Below are 23886 nucleotides of genomic sequence, written 5' to 3' on the forward strand. Positions count from 1 at the left end.
TCTAACAGGTCTGTAGAACCGGTCTAACCGGCCTGCGCAGGAGCACCGCAGACGATGATCGTTGCATTCTGTGTGTTCTAGCGCACTCGTGTATTGACCATATTTCCGTCAACATAAGCATACATTGACAACATTGTCATAAAACCAAGCTCGAAGGTGACCATCTAGAAAATCTGGTGCAAACTTTCATAAACCTTCAAATGTTAGGCGTCTGTCTGAATATGGAGAAATGTGTATTCGGGGCATACTCAAGGAATATCCTTGTGTTCCTTCTCTCTAAGTGAGGCACCGAGGCTAATTTGAAAAGATAAAGGCAATTCAAGAGATTGTCCGCTCCATCGAATGTAGTGAAGACAATGCCTAGCCGGTTTTTTAGCCGCCCTGAGTTGCTTCATAGCATGCTCAACCGAAAAATCTTCAGTTCTTCAAAATGCTTTGAGGCTTTGACCAGTAGGCAGCATTCTAGCAGCTCAAGGATTACCTCGCGTGCCCTACAACCGGTTACTATTAACTCAATCATATGTGGCAGGCATCTATAAGTGCCTATAAATTCTATTAGTAGTGATGGGCAAAGATGTAGGATCTTCTTCGGGCCTGACATTAATGCCTTAAAGATAATGAATTTCAGCATCCTAAGACAATTTGGAGTATTATCCATATAGCTACTAGGTTAACCCCAACTAGGAAATAAAAAATTATTTATTTTAGTGGGGTTGCAGCTTTTATGTGTGTTATTTGGTATATATGCTAACGAACTTGGTTTTTTTAAATAGTTTACCCTTTTGCGCAGGTTGCGGTTCTGGTCCCTATTATTGTGTGAGGAGCTAAGGTAGATTGTTCGTTCGAGAAACAAAGTGTTGGAGGTCGCCGGTTTTGATCTCCTTGCTAAGAATGGATAGAGAAGGAATAATAAACTTTGCTTTTGGTTGCTAGTTTTCTTTAGTGTACGCTTTTTCATTTTATTTTTGATCAGATTTTGAGCTTAAAATGCTGTAAAAACTTGGCTATATGCGGTCACAACGACAGGAAATTGTTCTCACTAATGAGGAGTACATGATTACCTGATTAATTGGATGATAAGCATGATCCTTCTCGTTGATCATTGTGCCGAAGCAAAATAGGCCTATTAAAAAAGAATGGAGGGAATATAAAGGTCGTGTGTGCCATCACGTACCCCACTTAGGCTAATTACAAACTTGTGACCTTGGTCGCAAGTAATCTATGTGTAGACAGTAATATCACAAAAAATGTGTGGATACTAGATGAAATATTCAAACATAGATAATATGTTATGAATCGATCTACAGAATGCTATGAAATTGCAAACCTCTTGTGTTTCACTACAGTGATTGTATCATATTTTTCTTGTACTTATTCTGTATGTGGGATTGTCACTAGTAGAAATTTGCTCATCTACGATGAATCGATTTCATCATGGAAGGTGCCAAGTTTTTCATAATGAAATTTTTGTGATGAGTTTATGATGAAATTGGTTTCGTCATTACCAAGTGTCATATATGTTTCTTTATGATGAAACAGAAATGCATCCATCGATAATGAGATTGCTTTCATTGTCAAACTGATTCCGTTTTATGATGAAAAGAATAAAATCGCAGTAGTTCTGTCATAGGAAAGTCTAACTGCAGTGTAATCCTTTACAATTAATTCCAAGTCTCTGTAAATTTACATTTGTATATAGTTGTCATGTCTTTCAACGTGTTCCTAATGTATTTACGAATGAGTCGACAATATGCACTTGTTTTCCACTCGCAAGAAACTTCATGCAGATTGGTGGATGTACATTGGAGATGCTGAGTATTGATGATGGCAGAGCCCATATTCCATCTCCACATATTAAGCCTGCTGCAACTGCCGACGACAATAATTCGGCACTTTGTCTGTTCATTTGACCCCAAATGATTAACAGGACACTACCTAGGGTCATATCTATGCTGTAGTAAGGTCCAGTCAGGTATGGTAGTGCTATTGCTGTGATGCAAGGGATGAAATTTTGTAAATTCCAATCATTTTTCTGCGACACTAATCTAAGTGTTTCGACAGCTAGTGTTATCAAGAATGTAACCAAACAAAAGGTGATGCAGTGATCCGGGAGCTGATCCAATCCTCTCTTACCAAGTAGCCCAATGGCACGATAGATCGATGCGGAGGGGCATGGGTACCCTGAATCCTTTGAACCAATGGGAGCAGTATCTTTAGCGTTTGCCTCGAAGGCAAGAAAGATGCATGGGTTAATGATAGAACCAATTAGCACACCGTAGATATGCCCAGCCACTACAGCTCTTGGATTAGTCAGAGTCATATAACCAGTCTTGAGGTCTTGCATGGCCTGTGAAGAAACATTAAGAGCTGCCACAGCCACGCCAGAGACTGCAAGGCTAGCGATAATGGCACCTGGTTTTGCAATCAATGCAGCTATGATGAAGAGCAGAAACCTTGCATAAGTTTGTGCAACTGACCAATCTGTGAGTCCCGTTCCGTATGTATTGCAGAAGGTAAAAATAGGAAGAATGACAAACAATAAGGCCATGTGATAGAACGTAACATGATGGAAGATCCAAGGGATAGCGACTGAACAAATTATGGCGCATCCAATATATCCGGCCACTGGTAAAAAAAGAGGGATTTGATTGCCAGCAAGTACCTCAAGCCTTTTCCGATCATCATAGTTAAGGCTGGGACTTGTCAACATATATTTGATCTTCCCTGAATCATTTTCTTGGCTCTTCTTGTAGTAGTCGATTGAACTCACAGAAAGGAGTTTAATGAAGTTGAAAATTCCCTCAGTGATAATCATTGTTATGCCAATAAAAATCTGCCATACGAGATAGAAGATTTAGTCTCTCTTTGGCCTAAAATGTTTACCAAATGGAACATCGCCTTAACCTAATTGGATACTATGGCTTCACAATGAGTTATGAAATTGATTGCCTCACAAATCAAATGCGTGGTTTTCACTAATTTCTAAATAGCAATCAATTGCATTTTAAATCAAGAGTATGGTTTCTAATAAATATAGTGCATGGTTAACCATCAACTACCTGAAAGTTGTTGGCCATTAGATAAGATCCATATGGCCGAGATTGAAACAGACCTGCCACCCAAAAAATCCATGGCGTGCCTTTATAGTGTAGATAGATGAAGCCATAACTTTGCTAAACACAGCCATGCATGTATGCACTTGGATTCTAGGTTGGATAAGTAACTAGGGTATAAAGCCTAATAACTGTTGTTTCTTCAGTTGGCCATGCTAATAACTAAGATTATATTGTATACTTCTATCTGTGTACTGTATGCCCGTGCCTGTTTGATTACTATTTGGTTGATAATTTTCTCTACTGCTGTCTTTGTTTGAAGAAGTGTGTGTGTGGGTGTATGTGTGTTTGTGAGAGAGAGAGAGAGGATTTATTTTTATATAAGGGGGGCCTGGTATAGTTTGGTAAACAAAAGATTTTAGGACAAGCTTTCCATTCGAATAAAGATGCAAATATAAGAATAAAGATGCAATTATAATGTTAAAGGTACATATAATTCTAGTTAAATTCTAATTTTCTTTAACATTGCAATTTTCTTGGAAGAAAATTAGAATAAAGAGATTAAAATACAAAAAAATTATGTGTACCTTATATCCATTCGCTCCATTCAAACTTGTAGTACTGTCAGTGTGATACCATTGCCCTCTTTTGCTGTCAAGGAAAGGAAATAATATTCCCCAGGAGGTGATTGCTCCAAAAAGCAACCCGAAGTTTACAACATGGGGGACAATCATACCCAAACCAACAAATGATGGAGAGAAATCAAAAAAGAATCTGTAAGTATAAAAATCATATATTAGGATTTCGAGTAATATATACAATTACGTACTCCCCTCCGTCTCATGGAAAATGCAATACTGACATTTAAAAAAAAAAATCCCACAAAAGAATGGAGTTCTACAATTGGACCACAACTACTGCCAAATTAAATGGTCAGATCTGATTTGCATAAAAAACTAACTTGGAGCCGTGATTTTTGGAAGTGTTTTTAGTTGCATACAGCCAATAAATAAGAGCATGGGTCTTTTTATGCCACTATATACTAATTTGTTTGAAAAAAGTGAGATTATATTGCATTCCTCGTAGGGCGGAGGGAGTACATGTTCAACAAAAGAGTTATGCTATGATCCTGGGAAAGATGCCAAGGGGTTCAAAAATCATTTTTTGAATTTGGTACCTAAGGTACCAACTTTTAGTACTAATATTATGATCAGCTGTACTTGTTAAAGGATGGTAAAATAACCTCATAGAACATCATGCAAGACACATGAGATGTGACCTTTTAAATCATTGGCTATCAATACTAGTACCTCGAGTTAAAAATAGTTGACGAGACCCTTTCCATTTGAGCACGGTTTTTAAATTAGAGTTTAGTTAAAATATCTGGAATACATAGAACATCATGCAAGTGCTTTCCAAGATAATTCTACACCCAAGATTTATTTTTTTTCCAAACCAAAATATATACTCTTTATGGTCAAAGTTTTTGATGTTTGACCTGATTTTGTTCGAAGTGTTTATTATAATGACCCGAGGTAGTAATAAATGATGTGTTGGTCACTTCTTGAAATGCCTAGTATGCAGATATTTGTCGATGAAATAATTTGGAATAGATTTCCCACCTACGCTTATATAGCTCTAGTCCAAACATTGGAAAGGACTGAAATCCACAGTGTTCACCACCACTATAGAACCATTGAAACATAGACCAAGAAAAGCTTCCCAGAAACGTTTTGAATATAGCTGCAACCTGCATCCTGAACAGATGAGGAATATTACTGCAAGGTGCCAAAACAAGATATAAATCCCATGACTTTCATTCTATATTCAGAAAGGATAGAACTTTACTTTGCCACATAAGCTCCTTGAGGGGTGTGAAAACTATTGATAAGATGAGCCACAACAGAGCCTGTTGGGAAGGGCAATCTGTAGTCGACAATCATAACCTATAGAGAGGGGGGAAACCCAACAGTGAGTCGCACGTGTGACTGTGAGCAAGTGATTAGCTGGTGTCCCTGAGTATTTTTTTTTTGTTTTACCATTCCTTCAGATAAGATCAGCTCGCAATGTTTTGCTAGAGAGAGAAACAAGGGAGATGTATCCATGTTTCCATGTTCCCTTATTTTGTTGCTTCAAAGTGGGTGAGTGGTGTTATTATTTAAACAGCACATATGAACATTGATTCTAAAATTTCCACGATTCCAATGTTACAAGTTTCCAACAAAAAATATAGCACAGTAATCAAAGAAAACTGTAGGATGAATGTGACAATGACCATGATGTAAGTGCTAGATATACATGGTAAAACATCAATGAAGAATAAATGAATGGAGTCCACTTACAAGAAAAGTTATCTGACAATGTTCTAAGCTGTCACGGCAAAGTTATCTGACAATGTTCTAAGCTATCACGGCAAAGCAGTGTTACAGACTGCAACAGAAGTTTGAGAAAATTCAGGTTGGAATCCACTTGCTTACTTTTTGTGGCAGTCGAAAAGTGCTTTCAGATGCGAGAGATTTTTTTTCTGAAGATTTATATTCTCTAACTATAAATATTCTCTGAGATCTGAATTGAAAACTTCATACACAACACAAATACAATAGTTTATTCTTTGTACTGCTGAATTTGCTTGATTCAGACAGAACAACCGAAAAAGTATAAGGTCAATGTGTATTATGCTTCTTCCCTATGTTCAGCAGTCAGTACTGTTGGTGACAGAGTGGTACTCCAATGGCTGAGCTCCTTTCTTTGGATCAACGTTGCCATATGATGATAGCGGCGTTCGGTTTTGCATGCTTGTTTTACTGAATTAGGTTTCATGTAAGCAGATTCTTCTCAGTTCTTTTAGATCTCCGATGTAACACCGTAAAATTTATTTTTTGGAAGTGTGTAGCTTAGTTCTATAATTTTCAGGTTTCAAAATAATTAATTTTGAAATATTTAACACACCATAGGCTCCAAATTGATTTGTTGCATTCATACTGGTGTTATTTTATTTTTGATTGATGATGTTTGAGTTCTAAAAGCTTTACAGAATTTTTTTCCAAATTTTCTAGGATTTAATTCTATTTTTTACGATTTTATTTCATTGTATTTCGTTTTCTGATCAACGAAAAGCTCCTTTTTCATTTTCATTTCCCCATTTTCCTTCTTTTTTCATTTTCTTTCTCTAACTGGACCGCCGGCCACCTTCTCTCCCACCGGCCTGTCCCCCTCCCCCTCGTCTCTTCTTTTTACAGCTCGGGCCGAGCTTCCCCCCTTCTCTTTTGGCCCAGCAGCGGCCCAACTCATACCCACTTCCTCTCTTCTTCCCTCCCCTTCCCCTACTAACGGGCAGGCCCCGCCCATCAGCTCCTTCCCCCTCCCCAAGCCGAGCTCGGTTCGGACCCGGCCGCCCCGGGACCACTGTGCGCACGCCGAGGTCAGCCCGTCTTCGCCTTGCGCAGAGCCTCCTTTAGCCCCGCAACAGCCAGCCCCCTTTGCCCCCCGCCCTTTCTTTTCTCCCTAGCCGTCGCACACGTGCGCCACCACCACCAACCTTCGAGCCCGCCGCACCTCGCCGCCGATCTGCTGCTCCGCCGCACTTCCGACCACGCCGTCACCACTACAAGCTTGCTGGTGAGCCGGAGAAACTCCCCGACCCTTTTGCCGCCCTTTTTTCGCCCCGTATCGCATGTCTCATCGCTAGACGGAGATCCTCCGCCGTGCACGGTCGTCGTCAGCCGCCGCCGCCGCCCCACCGAGGCCTTCAAACCCCCTAGTTAGCTTCGTTGCTCCGTGCTCTCTCTTTGTGCCCTTCGACACAATTTGTGCCCTGACCAGCGCTCTGCCGCCGCTCGCCGGTGTTCCGCTGCGGTAGCGCCGCCGCTGGCTGCGCGGGCGCTAGCGGGCGTTGGATCAAGATCTGACGACGCCCCCTAGCAGCCCTCCAATCAAACCAGCCAGCCGCGGTCAGACCTAGCATTTTTGCAGAAACAACCCTGAGTTTTGCTGAAATCAACTGTTGTCCTTATCTATTAAAAAGTAAATCAATTTCAGTCTTGTTTCTTTCTAAAAACCCCCTGCACTCTTTTAAAATTGAACCCGCCATCCTTGGTTTTTAGCATGTTAGCTCACATGTATTTTTACAAAATTTTATTTTAGGCCCTAGTTTCTTTCTGTTTAGCCCTTTTAGTTAGTTTTTCTCGTATTTAAGCTCCTGCAGAGCCTTTTTAGCGTATCTTTAGCAATTTAAGCATGTTTTAAGCGTTCTTAGTACCGTTTTGATTGTGGTAACGTGTAGAATGAGTTTTCAAGCTTCTTACCTCTATTTTTCCATGACTGGTGTACTATTTTAATTTGTTTCTATTTGTTTGTTGTTGCTATTGTTTGATTGTGATGAGTAGACGAGGAGCCGTTCGAGAACTTCTAAGAGCAAGAATTTGATGAGACTAAGCAGCAGCAAGGGAATGAGGAAGGCAAGTATATTCCTTGACCATATTTTGTCCTAATAACCTTTATTTATTTATACACTTGCATGCATTAATTTGACGGATCCCTATTTGTCCATATTGATCATCCATGTCCTTGAAAGTCGGGTTCTGTATTTATTTACTTGGGTAGCTCGCTTACTTGCTAAACTATGGTTATGGGTGGTTTATGAAAATGATACTTGATACATGGAGAACCACCCGGGAAAATAGTGCAACCACATGAACTATCACTATCGCAGAAGTTACCATTCGTCTGCGGCCGTTAGTACTGGTTGTTTTTCAGCCGGTACTAACTCACACATTTAGTACCGGGCCATAAGAACAGTGCCCCCGAGAACCATTTATTACCGGCTTGAGCCACCAGCCGGCACTAAAGTGCTCTACAAACGCCGGGGGGGGGGGGGGGGGGCAACAACTAGATTCCCCCGATGGCAACTTAATACCGGCTAGTGGCTCCAGCTGGTACTAAATGTTGCCTAGGGCATTGTCTGTGTTTTACCACCACGCCCACCGAGGGATACCCCGGGGTGGTGAGTTTGTAGGTAGGGTATCACCGAGATCAGGAACTCGAAGATGCAAAGGAACACAAGGCTTTGGAGAGGTTCGGACCGCCGAAAGTATAATACCCAACGTCCTGAGTGGTTTATATTGCTTTTGATGATGATTGTCCCCGAGGGGGTCCCTATCCGCCCTTATATAGTCTAGGGGGACAGGTTTACATGGAAGTCCTAGTTGGGTACAAGCCCAGGAGTCCTATCCGAGTATTTCTCGGGTAGTTTCCTACCGTGTCTAACTAGTTCCACTACTGCACGAGTAATCCTACTGCATTACGAGTAGTTACAGTAGATGTAGGGTGTGGGCCATGTTCCATCCCGTATCCTAGGAGAAGTGTGCCACGTGGGCAGTCCCGTGTGCCCGGGTCTGACAAGCCCCCGAGCTCTTCGTAGCCGAGTACTGCAGGCCTCTGAGTACTTCTCAAGGCATCTTCGAGTTCTCCTGAACTTCATCTTGAAGATGTCCACCGAGTACTTCCTTGGCTGCGTCGAGGCTGTGAGGTGCTCATGCCTCGAGTAGTTGTCCAATCTTCTTTATATGGGGTGCGATTAAACTCGCACTCCATATGGAATAGCCCTCGAGCCTTAGGTTGACTCGTAGAATCAGGCTGAGAGTCAATTTAATCTTGAGTCTTCTATCCTTATCTTCTAGCAAATTTGAAAATAAGTCGCTGATGACACGTGTCCCGCAGCCTCCGAGCCGTGAATCCAAATCTCTAAGTTTTGGAATTAAGGATCCAAAGAATCGTGGCATGCAATATATGATGGTAAAGATTTGATGGTGAACATGGGCAAATTGGTGTAGTAAATCTTGAAACCTCTTTTTTCGGGATGAATTCCCTGAAAAAATGGTTAAACAGATAGCATCCCCAACAAACACCCCAAAATTACCTCTCAAATCAATCTTTGTGCCCTAAACCAATGACTAAATAAGTCCTCTGGGTAATAATTTGAACAAACCCCTTATTTCAGAATAAAATCCCTAAAATAATGGTTAACAAACATCTACCCAAGATAAATCTTAAAAAGACTCTTGGATTGGGTATTGTTGAGTAATTGTACAACATCCAGCATGTAGACATGAGAGCTGTCCATTGAGGCACGTTGGGTGCCTTGTCCCATCAAGCCCCCGAGCCAAGAGCCAGACAAGAAGCATAAAGCAGTCGTAACGGAACGGTGGTGCTAGCCCCCGAGTCCAGGCATTGGACAAGTAGCTACTGAGTCTTGACCGGTCGATGAAGCCATCTAGTCGGAGTCGATCCCAACTAGGATTGCGGTCAAGATGAATAGTCGAAGTAGTAGACTTCTTGTCATGGGAGCGAGGCCCCTTCAATAACATAGTGTACAAGTCGAAAACAAGTAATATGTTACTGGAAAATAAGGGAGAGAGGCCCCTTCAGCAGACTTGCGTGTAGTACCAGTTGTAAACCAGTAAAATAGCATTGTACTGGAAGTATGAGCACAAGGCCCCTTCAGTAATCCAAGATACTAGTCGGGAACTAGTAATTAGTTACTGGAAGTAAGGGAGCAAGACCCCTTCAGCCAACATACATGTAATACCAGTCGTAAACTGGTAAAACAGAGTTGTACTGGAAGTATCAATCTCCAGGCACCAATAGAACATGTCCCAGTTGATCAAGGATAAAAACATCCTAGATGTTAAATATTCTAAGAATTTGGTACCTCCTGGCCATCTGGGTACTGTAAGCGATGAGCCTATAACCTTGTGCATAATGAAAGATCCTTCCCACCGTGAATTAAGCTTGTGTAGCTCGGTATCATCCTGGATTCATCGAAGAACCATGTCTCCAACATTGAAAGAGCGTCGTTGAATGTTCCTGTCATGATAATGATGGACTCCTTGTAAGTAGCGGGCCGATTGGAGCAATGCATTGCATCAGATTTCCTTAGTTGAGTCAAGCTCGAGATATCTTACATTGTCAGCCTCGCCTTCTTCAAACATCTCCAGTCATGGAGAGTTCCACATCATATCAGCTGGTAATATAGCTTTGGACCCGTACACAAGAAATAAAAGGTGACTGGCCTATGACTTTGCTTGGCTGTGTGTGAAGCCCCCGGATTATTGATGAGATCTCATTGATCCACTTGCCGCCCTTTTTACTATTCTTGTCATAGAGTCGTTTCTTCAATCCATCCAGAATCAGCCCATTGGCGCGCTCAACCTGGCCATTGGCCCGCGGGTGAGCCACTGAAACGTATTTGACTTCAATGGAGCTGCGTTCATAGAAATCCGAGAACTGATGCGAGTGGAAAGTGGATGCCAAATCTATGATAATGGTGTTGGGAAAGCCAAAGCGGTGTAAGATGTAACAGATGAAAGTAACCACTCGATCTGCAGTGAGCGTTGCAATTAGCTTATACTCGATCCACTTGGTAAAATTGTCGATGGCCATCAACACATGTGTGAAACTTCCTGGCATAGTTGCTAAGGGCCCTATCATGTCCAGGCCCTAGCATGCAAATGACCATGAAGGTGGTATGGTGATGAGGTTATGAGCCGAAACATGGGGCAGTTTGCCAAAGAATTGGCAGTTGGTGCACCGGCGAACAAGTGCTTCGGCATCTGCCAAAGCAGTCGGCCAGTAGAAACCAGATCGAAATGCCTTGCCGACTAGTGTGCATGAAGCAGCGTGGTTCCCGCACACGCCTTCGTGAATATCTTCGAGTATCTCTTTTGCCCTCCTTCGTGCTGACACACTTCATGAGTATGCCTGATGCCGATCCACGCTTGTACAGATTGCCCCCGACTAGAACATACACTTTGCTACGCTGTAGGATGCGAGTAGCTTCGGCACTTTTTGGGTCGATGCCGGGGGGTAGTTTATGGTCCTGGATGTAGTCGATGAAGGCCACCCTCTAGTCGACCTCGATCATCAAGACCTCTCGGTCGGGTTCCTTGGGACCCTGAGTGATGGAACTTGAGCCTGCTGCCCTGATGGAAGGGTGATGCAACTCATGAACGAAAACTCCCGGTGGGACGTTAGCTCGATCAGAATCCAGTTTGGAGAGCACATCCACGCCCACATTGTTGTCACGAACCACATGGTGAATTTCCAGACCTGAGAACTTTTTCTCAAGCTTGTATATTTTTGTGACGTAGGTGTCCAAGGTGTCCTTGTTGATGTCCCACTCTTTATTGACTCGTTGAACCACCAGTAAGGAATCACCGTAGATGAGTAGTCGCTTGATGCCTAGAGAGATTGCCAGGCATAGCCCGTGCCATAGTGCCTCATACTCGACCTCGTTGTTAGAGACCTCAAATAGTATTTGAAACACGTACTTGAGTTGTTCTCCTCTCGGGTTGATGAAAAGTACTCCCGCACCACCGCCATCGAGCTTGAGTGAGCCGTCGAAATACATAACCCAATGCTCTAGCTAGTTGGTTGGGGCTTCCACTTGGTTTTCTCGCCACTCCACCGTGAAATCGACTAGTGCCTGCGACTTGATGGCTGTCCGGGGCTTGAAGTTGAGTGTGAGGGCTCCTAGCTCCACTCCTCCCGGTTGTGGAGGATATCCGCCAATGGGAAGTCAGAGACCACCAGGATATTGTATGCATCAAAATAGTGGCGAAGATTCCTGAAAGTGATGAGTATACCATAAAGTATTTTCTGAATCATTGGGTAAAGAACCTTAGATTCAGAGAGGACTTCGCTGATGAAGTAAACTGCTCACTAGACCCCGAAGGCGTGGCCTTCTTCTTGTTGTTCCACCACTATTGCCGTACTGACGATGTGAGTAGTCGCAATGATGTAGAGGAGCAGGTTCTCGCCTAGTTGGGGGGCAGTCAGGATGGGTGGCGACTGCAAATGGTGCTTGAGATCTTGCAGCACCTGATTTGCCTCCTCGATCTACTTGAACTTGTCATGGAGCTTGAGCAATTTGAAGAAGGGTAGGCCCCTTTCTCCAAGTCGGGAGATGAATCGATTCAAAGCTGCCATGCAGCCAATGAGCTTCTGGACATCCTTGATCATCTTTGGAGCATCCATGGCTATGATGGCGTTGATCTTCTCCGGATTTTCTTCGATCCCAGGGTGACTTACTATGAACCCGAGTAGTTTTCCTTGAGGCACGCCAAAGACGCACTTTGTCGAGTTAAGCTTCCATCAAAACTGTTGCAAGCTGTTGAACGTCTCCTCGAGATCAGCGATGAACTCGTCATGGGATCTGGTCTTGATGACCATGTCATCCATGTAAGCTTCAACATTGTAGTGTAGCTGATCTGCAAGGCACAGTTGGGTAGCCCGTTGGTAAGTGGCTCTTACATTCTTCAACCCGAATGACATTGTAGTATATGCGTATGCTCCAAAGGGGGTGATGAATGCTGTTTTGATCTAGTCTTCCTCTTTGAGAGCTATCTAATGGTAGCTCGAGTAGGAGTCGAGGAAGGAGAGCAAGACGCAACCAGCCGTGGAGTCGATGACTTGGTCGATGCGTGAGAGCGCGAAAGGGTCGTTCGGGCAGTGTTTATTAAGATCAGTATAATCCACATACATCCTCCATTGATTGTTATTCTTTTTCAATACAAGTATAGGGTTAGCTAGCCACTCGGGGTGGTATACTTCTTTAATAAAACCAGCCACGAGTAGTTTTGCTAACTCTTTCTTGACGGCCTCCCTCTTGTCGGGGGCAAATTGTCGTAGTCGTTGCTTTTTTGGAGTGGCTTTAAGGTTGACTTTTAGGCAATGCTCAATCAACTCCTTGGGCACCCCTAGCATATCCGCTGGTTTCCACGCGAATATGTCCCGATTAGCCGTAAGGAAGCTGACAAGCGCACTTTCCTATTTGTCGCCTAAGCCACCCTTGATCAAAGTAGTTTTGGACGGGTTGCCCTCTTGCAACTGGATGGTCTTGATGCCAACGTCGTTGGGGTTGGGTTTAGTCCTCGACTGGCTAGGCCGCTGGTTGGAGATCTCCATCTCTGTGTTGGTCAGCTTCAGCACAACCACGAGTACTTCTGCAGATAGCTTTGGCACGCGTGAAGTCGTGGCGTACTCGATCGCCCCCTGGTCACAGTCGTACGACTTCTTCAGGACACCACGGAGTGTGAGTACACCTGTCTTGCCTGGCATCTTGAGTAGTAGGTAGACGTAGTGAGGCACGACCATGAATTTGACTAGTGTCGGTCTGCCAAGGATGAATTTGACTCGGTGCAGTAGTTGTCTTTTGTCCCAAAGGTGACTAGCAGACCACTAACCCAAGTGGTGTAGCCGCGTTATCCGGGATGATGCCATAGAAAGGAGCTTTGCTGGGAGTGAGCATATCGGAGATGTCCAGTCCCATCTTCTTCAGAGTACTCGTGAAAAGCAGGTTGAGGCCGCTCCTGCCATCGATGAGTACTCGAGTGAGTTGTGAGCCCGCCACGATAGAGTGTAGGAAGAGCGGGAATTTTCCCAGCTCGGAGAAGCTGGTCCATTGATCGTCCCTGGAAAAGGAGATTGGGACCTTGCTGTATCTTAGAGGCCTTGTCGTGGCCGGCTCCACAGAGACTATTTCGCGCAGGGTTAGCTTCTGTGCGCGCTTGGAGGGGAATTCGCCGTCTCCGCTGAAGATGACGTTGATGACATTCTTCGGATCCTGGAAGTCTTGAGCCCCCGACTTGTCACCTCCTTCGTCATCCTCCTTGTCCTTTGGCTTTCTTGCTTGATGGAGGGGTGGTGCATTAACTGATTTGCGGATGGTGACGCACATGAAGAGTGTGTGCCACGACTTCAGGTGTATCGGGCATTATTTGTGCAAAACTTGCTCGTATTCCAAGTGGTTATTCCCTGACTTCTTGCCCCGCGGGTTGCGCACGACAGCCGTGACTTCATGGTCTAGCTTGCGCTTACGGGTGTTCCCCGAATGGTTCCGCTGGCTTTTGTCAAAGTGGTCGTTGCCATTGCCTTGTTGTCATGGTTACGCTTGGGGAAGCGGTCATTTTCCTCATCCTCTTGGTCAGCCCACCGTGCCATCATGTCGTGCAGCTCCACGGTAGTAGTCAGGCGGTTGCGCCCGAAGTCGTGGTACGTGTTCTTCGAGAAGAGCCTATTTTGAAAGCAACAGATGACGTCCTCATCGGTGATGTTGGCGATGGTGGCGTGCGTCTCGAAGAAATATCATGTGTAGGACCATAGGATCTTGTTCATCTCTTGCTTCACCTAGGACAGGTCTTGGCGAGTGCCCGCGCGTGATCATGGATGCATGGAAGTTGTTGATGAAGGCCCGCTTGAGGTCCTTCCACGAGTCGATGGAGTTTGGCTTGAGGCTTTCAAGCCACGTGAGGGGCGCGGACTCCAGAGCCACCGGGAAGTAGAGAGCTTTGGTGGAGTTGGATCCCCCTGAAACTTCAATAGCAACGGAGTAGCATAAAATCCACTAGCATGGGTCCTGCTTACCATCATACTTGGGGATTCCGACTGGTTTGAAGTCCTTTGGATAGGACTTGTCGGTGATGCTGGTGGTGAAGGCGGGGAAGCGGTTGCTGTCATCGTCATCGTGGTGCCTGCCGGTATGGTCCCTTCTCCTCGCTTCAATGACAAGCCGCGCATCGTGGCCTTCATTAATCTTCTGCCTGAGGTCCATTGTGGGAGTGTCGTGGAGGTTGGCCTCGACCAGATCTTGGCCGTGATGCCTTGCCCCACGCTGGTTGCGAGGGGGTTGTTGTACTTCTTTGTTGTTGCCACGCACGGACGGGTGGCCCTCGTTGCGCTGGCGGTTGTCGTTTCTCCGACTCCCATGGCCTCCTCCAGGGGTGCGACTGACCAGCGCGGTATCACCATGGCGCTCAGACCTCGAGCGCTGATTCTGAGTGGGAGTTGTTGAGCTAGGATTGGGTGGGAGTTGTTGAGCTAGGAGTGCTGCTTCTGCGATGGCGCCAATCAGCATACGGTACTCGCGATCTGCAATTGCTGCAAAAGCATTGTTAAGATCCCTTGGTACACGGGCGCGATTCTGCGCGTTGCGCCTGCATTGCGCGTGCTTGGTGTTCTTTGCCCACCAAATCCTTCAGTGCTCCTCATCTTCGTCTTGGGGAGCGCCAACTGTGGGCTCTTTGGCTGAGACGTTCGCGAGTTGTTCATTGTCGTACTGGGGTTCCAGCTCGTCTTCCTCCGCATTGTAAAGGTAGGCCATGTAGACTTGATGATCCGGCTAGTGGTTAGCCCTAAGGCTGTAGTTGAGTGGCTCTGTGCTACTTTCTCCTTCTTCCGCAATGGGAGAAAGGGGTCTACCCTCCTGGAAGGGTAGTTCCTGCTTGAAGGCCACAAGGCGGGACTCGCAATCAAGTAGTTCGGAGGGCTCAAAGCCCTCCAGTACGCGAAACATCCTTGTGGCTTTGATGTGATGGTTAAACCTAGATGGCTGCCCAAAAATGATTTGGAGTGGCCATCAGGTTGCGGGTGGTTTTCAAGGGGGGGGGGGGTCGCCCGACGAGTGGTGACTCCCTCGTCTCCGAGTCCTTCTCGGGATCGGCTTGAAGGTGTGGTACTGCGAGGGGAGTACTCTTCGTTGGAGTCCGAGTGAAAGTCGAAAATAGGGGCCGCCCGACAAGTGGTGGCTCCCACGTCCTTGATCTTGAGCAGTAGATCAAAATCCTCATCCAAGTCGGAGAGGGATTTAGATCATGAGGTCTTTTCGGATCGGTTTGAATCTGACCTGAATAGATCTAGTGTGTCACAAGTGGAAGTCGTGTTGAAAATGGACATCTTTTTTATCTGCTGGGCTAGATTGGGAAGCATCATCTCGTCGAGGTAGCCGATGAAGTCGTCCAGATCGCTGCTTCAAGTTGATAGAGAGGCCTCCGACTCCTTGAAGTTGGCTAGGTGGCTGTTGAAGCCACCCAAACCATTGGCGACGCAGATCTAGGAGCCGAAGATATAGGTTGTGCCCTCGTCGAGCACAGCGCTGGTGAAGTTGAAGGATGCTATCGAATTCTCCGGTGGATGCTCTATGAACAACCCTACCTGGCGCGCTAGCTGTCGGTATTTTACCACCACGCCCACCGAGGGATACTCTTAGGGTGGTGAGTTTGTAGGTAGGGTGTTGCCGAGATCAGGAACTCGAAGGTGCAGAGGAACACAAGGTTTTAGATAGGTTCGGGCCGCCAAGAGTGTAATACTCTATGTTCTGTGTGGTTTGTATTGCCTTTGATGATGATTATCCCCAAGGGGGTCCCTGTCCGCCCTTATATAGTCTAGGGGGACAGGTTTACATGGAAGTCCTAATTGGGAACAAGCCCAGGGGACCTACCCGAGTATTTCTCGGGTAGTTTCCAACCGTGTCCGACTAGTTCTACTACTGTATGAGTAATCCTACTGCATTAGGAGTAGTTACAATAGATGTAGGGCGTGGGCCATGTCCCATCCTGTATCCTAGGAGAAGTGTGCCATGTGGGCAGTCCCATGTGCCTGGGTCTGACAAGCATTTCGTACCGGCTGGCGGCTACAGCCGGTACTAAGTTGAGAGATGTAGTACCGGCTGGAGCCACCAGCCGGTACTAATCTGCTTTCTCTATACCAGCACCTTTCTTCCTCCCCGAGCCTGAGCCAACCATGTGACCGAGCTCGGGCTAGCTTCTTCCTCTCCATGGCGTTTTATAGAGGAGGTGCTACCCATTTTTCTCAAGATTTGTGGGGATTTTACTAATCCAAGTGCTCAAAAGGTTAGCATCTTCATCCTCTGTTCTTTGATGGTCTTTATGCTTCGTTTCATGCTTTACAGCTAGTGAGATTTGTGATTTTTAGAATTAGTGACAATGAGCACAATTTTTGATTTATACATTCATTTGAGATATAGAAGTGATGACTTGAATTGGAGAGAAGGTTTTTTGGATAGTTTGCATGTGGCAAATGTAGAGTGATTTTTTTACAATTATTTTCAAGTGACATGTGTATATATCATTATGCTAATAATTTTATATTTTTGAAGTGGTTTTATTTGCCATGCATATTTCCAAGTGTGCCATTATTGTTGATTCTTAATTTTGTTTAATCCATAGAAATAGTTTTGCAACTACATCCATGACTTTTTTTATCATGCTAATATTTTATTACCAAATTGCATCCTTCATTATGTGTCAAATATGTGTGATGAGTAATTAATGTTTAATCCGTAGAAATGGCTAATCCGGAGACCAAACTAAAATGGTTGCGGACAACCAACAACATTACCCCGTGGACGACATCACTGTGAGGACCCCCTACGAGCTTCTTTATCAGCAAAGGAAAAAGATCAAAGTAGTGGCTCATGGTATTGCTAAAGTACCTATCCAAGGCAGGACAATTCATGGCGCGTCGATTCCTGAAGGTTATGATAGAGTCATGGTTGACCGAGTCGAGAAAGGATGGGAAGACCTTGACCTCGAGATCCCTAGAGGCGATGGTGAAGAGGAACTACAACATGCCCTGCACACGTGGATTTGTTGGAACAAGCGCTACATAAGATTTCCACAAGGAACCACAGATTCCGCAGCATCGGCTCTGAAAGCAAGGCTAAGATGGCCAACGCCACCAAACAGCATGGGTCCGCCATCACCACCCGCACAAAGGGCCCCCAGTATGTATCTGCCGTCACTATCTCCACAAAGGGATCCTAGCATGGATCCGCCATCACCAGCCGCTCAAAGGGACCCCAGCATGAGTCCGCCACCTCCTAAGGTGAAGAAGAACGCAAAGGCTTGGGTCCCGCCAGCGCCACCTCCTAAGGTGAAGAAGAACCCAGCTAAGAAGAAAGAGAAGCCTCCACCTCCAAAGTTAGCATACGAAATGACTAACGAGGAATTGCATGCGCACGTGAGAAAAGAGGTTACCGATCACTTCGCACCAAAGAAGCCTGAGCTGAAGCAACCAGTGGATCCAGCCGGGCAGAATTTCTTCGTAGCCATGTGCCAACCAAGGGAGAAAGAAACATTGTTGGACTATGACTGCTCAGTCATGAAGTCTTATTAGAAGAAGGGTAATCATCAGTACAACAACATTCCCTAGCTCGGAGAACAACCCCAACCATCGATACCTCCACTCCAAGTATTTTCAAAAGAGAATGAAGCTACGACCGACTTTGTGGCGGAAACGAAACTCACAAAATCTCAACTCCGAGGGGAGGATCCAATCCCGATTCACCCAGGGGCAGGAAGAAAACCATTTGTATGCGGGGAACCTCTTATGTGGCCAGAGTTGCTAAATATGCTACCAACGAGAATGTGTAAGTTACATAAATGGTACTTGAAGACCTCTACAGATGGAGACGTAATGTTCGCAGCTCGGGTTAAACATAGCCATTTACATCGGAGGCTAGTTGACGTATGGATCAAGTTTTAGAGTCTTTGGTTTCTATACCATCAAGATGCCCTAGACAAGTCACTTGTCAGTGTATTTGTTACGTAAGTATTTTCTCTCATTTCTATATTCTAGCTCTACTACTTCAGTGCTTTATCATCCCCTCTTTTGTTTTGTATCATGTAGGATGAAGGTGCTAGAATGCTGAAGAAGGGGGGATATTATAACATCGGCTTCATGGACCCAGATGTTATAAATATGAATAATGTACTCAAATGGCCAAATCAGATCGAGAATAATATATTCATGGCCTTGGATTTGCAACATACTTGTACATTCATTCTGTTGCCGTACAAATTCAAGTAAGTCCTTCAACTCTTTTTTCCATCCGTTCAATTTGATAATAAGTATATCCAACATTTCATCTATATATTTGTATCAACAGCTTTCACTGGATCTTGCACTCTATTGGGATTGATCGATCCCGAGTTATGGTGTTCAACCCTAAGAAAAAACTGGTAGAAGAATATCAAAACCTCATTGACATCCTCCAAAAAGTATGGGCTCGCTTCTTCAAAAAGCACATAGGAGTCGCCTACAACCTAGAGTGCGCTTTATATCAAAACAAACTTTCTGGTATGAATACAATTCGCACATCTAGTTCCATTTCTTTAAACACCATTAATATTTCATAACCCATATATATATAGTGTTTGAGACAGGCTGAAGTAAATAACTTATGTGGCAACTACGTATGCAAGTTTTGCGGTCCAAAGAGAATGACGCAACAAGAATTCATTGTATGTAAAAAATTAATAACAATTTCTTTCATTTAATTCTATACATGTATTAATTTGAAATAATGATGTTTGCACGTGATAGATTTGGTGAATGAAAGAATACCTCATCGAACCGGAAAGAGCCAGAGCAATTTAAGAAGCACTCTATGGATTCCTGCTGGATGAGGTTATAAATCTCAAACGAGAATTTTATGCGGATCATAGGATAAATGCGGGTCAACTTGATCCAAACAGGGACGAGGACGACGATGAAGACTAGTAATATTTGAAGTACTCGTAAGGAAACAACTTATATGGCTTCTTGTAATATTAAAGTGTATATAAATTGTATATATATAATATATAAGTCTTTGCTATGCTACATACAGATACAAATACGGATATGAATACTAATTCGAATTAAAATTAAAAAGGAAAAGAAAAGAAAAGAAAGATAAGCAAACAAATAAAAAATAAAGAGTTTAGTACCGTTGGTAACTCCAGCCGGTACTAAACTGCCGCCTCAACCGCCCTACGTGGTAACGAGTTTAGTACCTATTGGTGTTACCAGCCGGTACTAAATGCGCCATTAAGTACCGGGTATTGTGCCCGGTACTAAATATATGCCAACCCAGTACCGCCCAGACTCTTCCGAGCGTGGAACCGATACTAACCGTGGGTTACTGCCCGATACTAATGCTAAGGATTCTAGCGGTGTATATGGCTCGGGTCTTGGCTAAGTAATTAGATATCTCTATCTTGTTAGTAGCTTACCAGAAAGCGCATGGGGGGCCTGTGATGAGGGGTTCGCTGCCTGCATAAGGTGTACTCTTTTATTTAGTTTTGCTAAACAATGCTGCTCAGAACAAGACCATTTTGATGAGTTTCCAGAGGATATTCAGAAGTACTAGGTGTATATTCCCTCAGTCAGCTGCCTGCGGAGTTTGGTCGTTCCGCTGATAGAATAAATGCGATATTGAAACACTTATTTGACTACGGTATTTTGTGATATTGCTTCTGTTATTTGATTACGGTTAATTTGATCCTAGCGCATCACTCAATTTATTACTTCAAAATTGGGTGTGACATCCGATACAAGGCTCGTAAATTCTGGTATTATCAAGTTTCTTTATCTGTTTTTTTTCGTAATAGTGCCGTATAGTTCTTTTCCCAAGTGGCGTAAGTGCGTTTTTAAGCCTCCAATGCTTGACATACTATATATCATCACATTAGTGTAGCTTTTAGCTCATTTGCGTTAATCATATTAGATCAGTAAGAGTTTGAACATGATCATAGGACTTTTGGCAAACCAGTCATACACATTGTTACTGAAGAGTGCGAACATAATAGGGACCTGGTCAATGGAAAATAGTTTACCTGCACCAGCGGCAGCATGGACGTTACTGCCACCAGGCCGGTGAGGAAAAGGAATAGCGCATATTTTCCTGTTGGTACGCGGTCAATAATGTCTTCCTCATCCGGATGATTACTGAGAGATTTCGCTACATGAGAATTCATTGCAATAATGTAATTTGGCAAACCACCTAGAAGAAAAGCTAAAACTTGATCAAACTCCAACGGCAGAAATAACTGATATATAGACAAAGATTTCTTTATCATTACCCGTCCTTACCTGAGATCGCAATGTTAACGCAGGTCATGACACAGGTCTGGAGAAAGATGTTCTCCTGGCGCGTGAACGGTGCGGCAGCGATGCCATGGCGCCTCAGCATGGCGACGAGGCTCTTCACGGAGAAGTAACCGAGGACGTTCGCAGGCATATTGAGCGCCCCCACGACCCCAATGGTCATGTAGATCCGCAGCGTGACCAAAGAGAAGATGGTCGCGAGCACCGCCGCGATGGCCATGGAACGCAGCGTCACCTGCCTCCAGAACCCAGGGTATGGCTGTCCCTCGAATCCCTGCTCCACAGATGGCGAGGAATCTGCAACTGTTGAATCCATGATGATGAGCTGCTCCTGCTGCTTGCTTGAGCTCGGGCTCTTGTGATCTGATTGTTGGTGGAGAAAGTTTCTCTTAGGCGGGTTGCGAGGAGATGGGAGTAGTGTTGAGTGGTCGGGAGGATGTATAGCTGGGGGATGAGTAAAAATAGAAAGTGCAGCAGATATTAGTGGGGGCTGGTAATGGTATTCTAAATTGTTGGATTTCGTACGAAACACCGAATTGATTGTGCATGTGGATTCGTCCATTTAGGTAGACCTATATAGCTATTATCACATATTATCTCCTAGAAGGTACTAATAGAAGAATATATCACTATTATAGAATCGGCTAATAGTCCCGGTTCCTAACCTCTTTTAGTCCTCGTTTTGGAACTGGGACTACGAATCCGGATCCGTTCTCACACCCAGTACTAAAGGTTCCATGCAAGACAAGAAAATTACTCCGCACCTAGGACTCAAACATAAGATCTGTTGCCTCGCACATAGCTTCCTTGCCACCTTACCTACACAATACATATGACTCTAGTTGAGATACTACTCTTTTGAACTAACCCGTGGAGAACCTTTTGATTCAGGCTGGTAACACCAACCGGGACTAAAGGGTGACACTTTAGTCCAAGTTTTGTATCACCAACTAGGACTAAACGTTTAGACTTTTAATCCCGATTGGAGCCACCAACCAGAACTAAAGATAGACTTTTAGTCCCCGTTGGTAGCTCCAATCGGGACCAAAGAGCCCTCCCGCCCATAGCCATTGGATTCGGGATTAATGCCTAGATTAGTCCCGAGCACAACTATGACCAAGATAAATGTCAAAGATCAAAGATCCTTTCTGTAATAGTGTGTGTATATTTATATTTATATTATTTTATTTAAAATAATAACGTTGCTTTGTAACTTAAGAAAAACAAAATGAGAAATCCTAGTGTGATTTCTTGTAAATTCTTTTGTTGGAACATGACGATGGGCAAGGGCCCAATTTAGAGTCCGTTGAGCGGGACATTTTTTTATCCGTTGTCTTAAATTTTGAGTGATATGGATTTTTGATCCACTTTTGACGGAAATTTTCTTTCCTTACCGCTCCTTTTGATCTTCAATGAATTTCACTTTGCTGCGGTGCTTCTAGGTCTCGGGGATGTCGCTTGCTTTTCTTGAATGACGCCACGAATGGTTATTAGTCTTGATCATCCCGTATTTGTGACTCCAAGGAGTGGATTGATTTCCACTACTGGAATTAACTGCATCATGGTGATGTGGCCGATCATTCGGCCGATGTAGTCGACTCTGCTGCTGGTGATCGGACAACAGCAGCGGAAACTAAATTCGCAGAAAAACCTAGACGATCATGTTGAAGCTTAGTGATGCATTCAAGACTGATTCAGTTGCCGAGAGTAAGATTTTGAATAACAATGACACGAAATCATTCTTTTCTCGATATCGACTCAAATCCACGGGGAAGTCTTCGGCAAATCAGAATTAGTTGCTTACTTCCCTATCTTCATATAAAGAGAAAACAGCGGGTTGTCCTGCTTAAATCTTGAACCAAGTCTACCCGAACCCGTATTGGACCCGTCGGGCCTGATCATAATACGATTTTCAGGACAGATCCCGCCAACTTCCAACTTTGAGTGGGGTACAACCTAGTTCAAGATTCTAGATCGACTGAGTTACATAGATTTACTAGTTCCATATGCCAGCATGTGAGGAATGCTTTCAAAGCTTCATCCAAGGTTGAACATACCATAGATCCTTATTTCTTTCATCCTGGAAGTGGACAGAGCTAGAACACCTCTTCTGCTCTGTACTCAACGACCATCATACCTTATACTCAACTGAGTGCATTCAAGAGGAACCTTGAGTTACTAACATGGTTTGATGGTATAAAAGAGAACTGGAGCTAAGCATTGACTATGGTTAAAGTGATCTTTCTGAGTAGATGGCAAAGATGTCCTTAATTCAAGTAAGTTCAACATGCACTAGATAGGTTTTCATTGAACTCCTAGACCTAAGCATTCATATGCAATAAATGAATATCAAGTAAACTAAGTTAAATAAAATTAGTAGGTGTATATGCTCAGGTGCTTGGCTTGCTCTGCTTCGGGAGCTGAAGCTTCGACTTGGGGTTCCAGATCGTGCTCTACCACGATAACCTCTCCCGCCCCTGCTAATCCATCGGGTGACAACTCGATGTACTCGACGCTGACGTCCGCAACTTCTAACTCTAGTAGTGCATGCAAAACATTTAAAGAATTGAATTACAACTTTCCTTCACGATAAATTTGCAATGCAAAACCTAATTACCCTTTTAAAAACCCTAACTCATTTTATCCTAATTATTTAAGCCTTAAATTTTTTTTGAACTATTAATTAAAATTAGCTTGAATTATTCTACACTAAGAAAATCCTAATTTACTATTTATTGTTATTCTAAATATTAATCCTTATTAATAACAAAGGGTTTTTATATTTTTAGTGCATAAAGGAAAATCACACAAACCGAATAAAATTGGTCTCACTATTTTAAACATTTCCACAATTTACGGAATTTAATCAAGTTTTAAAGCATTTAAACTAATCTTTAACTATTTTTAAAATTTTCCCACCTGAAAACTCCTTTCTCACGCACTTTCACCCTAACACCTCCTTCAACAAAGCCACCTCAGCTAGCTCATAGAACTACAACTCATCATTTTGCATATATGGAAGAAAGAGAAGGTGTGGAGAGAGAGTGTACTATCTATTTTCTTCAAGAGCTAGCTTATACAGAAAAAGTGAGTGGGCAGCCTACTTTAT

At 43.9% G+C, this 23886-nt stretch overlaps 1 protein-coding gene across 1 annotated transcript; it reads right to left on the reverse strand.

Moving 5' to 3' along the window:
• Positions 1–1711: 1711 nt before the first annotated feature.
• On the reverse strand, positions 1712–21093 carry LOC112885402 (probable metal-nicotianamine transporter YSL3). Its single transcript, XM_025951030.1, has 6 exons — positions 20763–21093; positions 20507–20673; positions 4902–4999; positions 4676–4810; positions 3641–3827; positions 1712–2833 (listed from the first exon to the last, which is right to left on the reverse strand). The coding sequence occupies exons 1-6, from the start codon at positions 21091–21093 to the stop codon at positions 1712–1714; spliced, it is 2040 nt and encodes a 679-aa protein (XP_025806815.1).
• Positions 21094–23886: the final 2793 nt, after the last annotated feature.

Source organism: Panicum hallii, chromosome 3 (genome assembly GCF_002211085.1).
Source record: "Panicum hallii strain FIL2 chromosome 3, PHallii_v3.1, whole genome shotgun sequence".
NCBI lineage: Eukaryota > Viridiplantae > Streptophyta > Magnoliopsida > Poales > Poaceae > Panicum > Panicum hallii.

Coding starts and splice junctions, on each gene's coding strand:
- LOC112885402 (XM_025951030.1), bottom strand. CDS start 21,093: ATGGATTCAACAGTTGCAGATTCCTCGCCATCTGTGGAGCAGGGATTC. Junction 20,674..20,762: donor CGTTAACATTGCGATCTCAG/GTAAGGACGGGT, acceptor CTTTTCTTCTAG/GTGGTTTGCCAAATTACATT. Junction 5,000..20,506: donor CCATGCTGCCGCTGGTGCAG/GTAAACTATTTT, acceptor CCCTCTCTATAG/GTTATGATTGTCGACTACAG.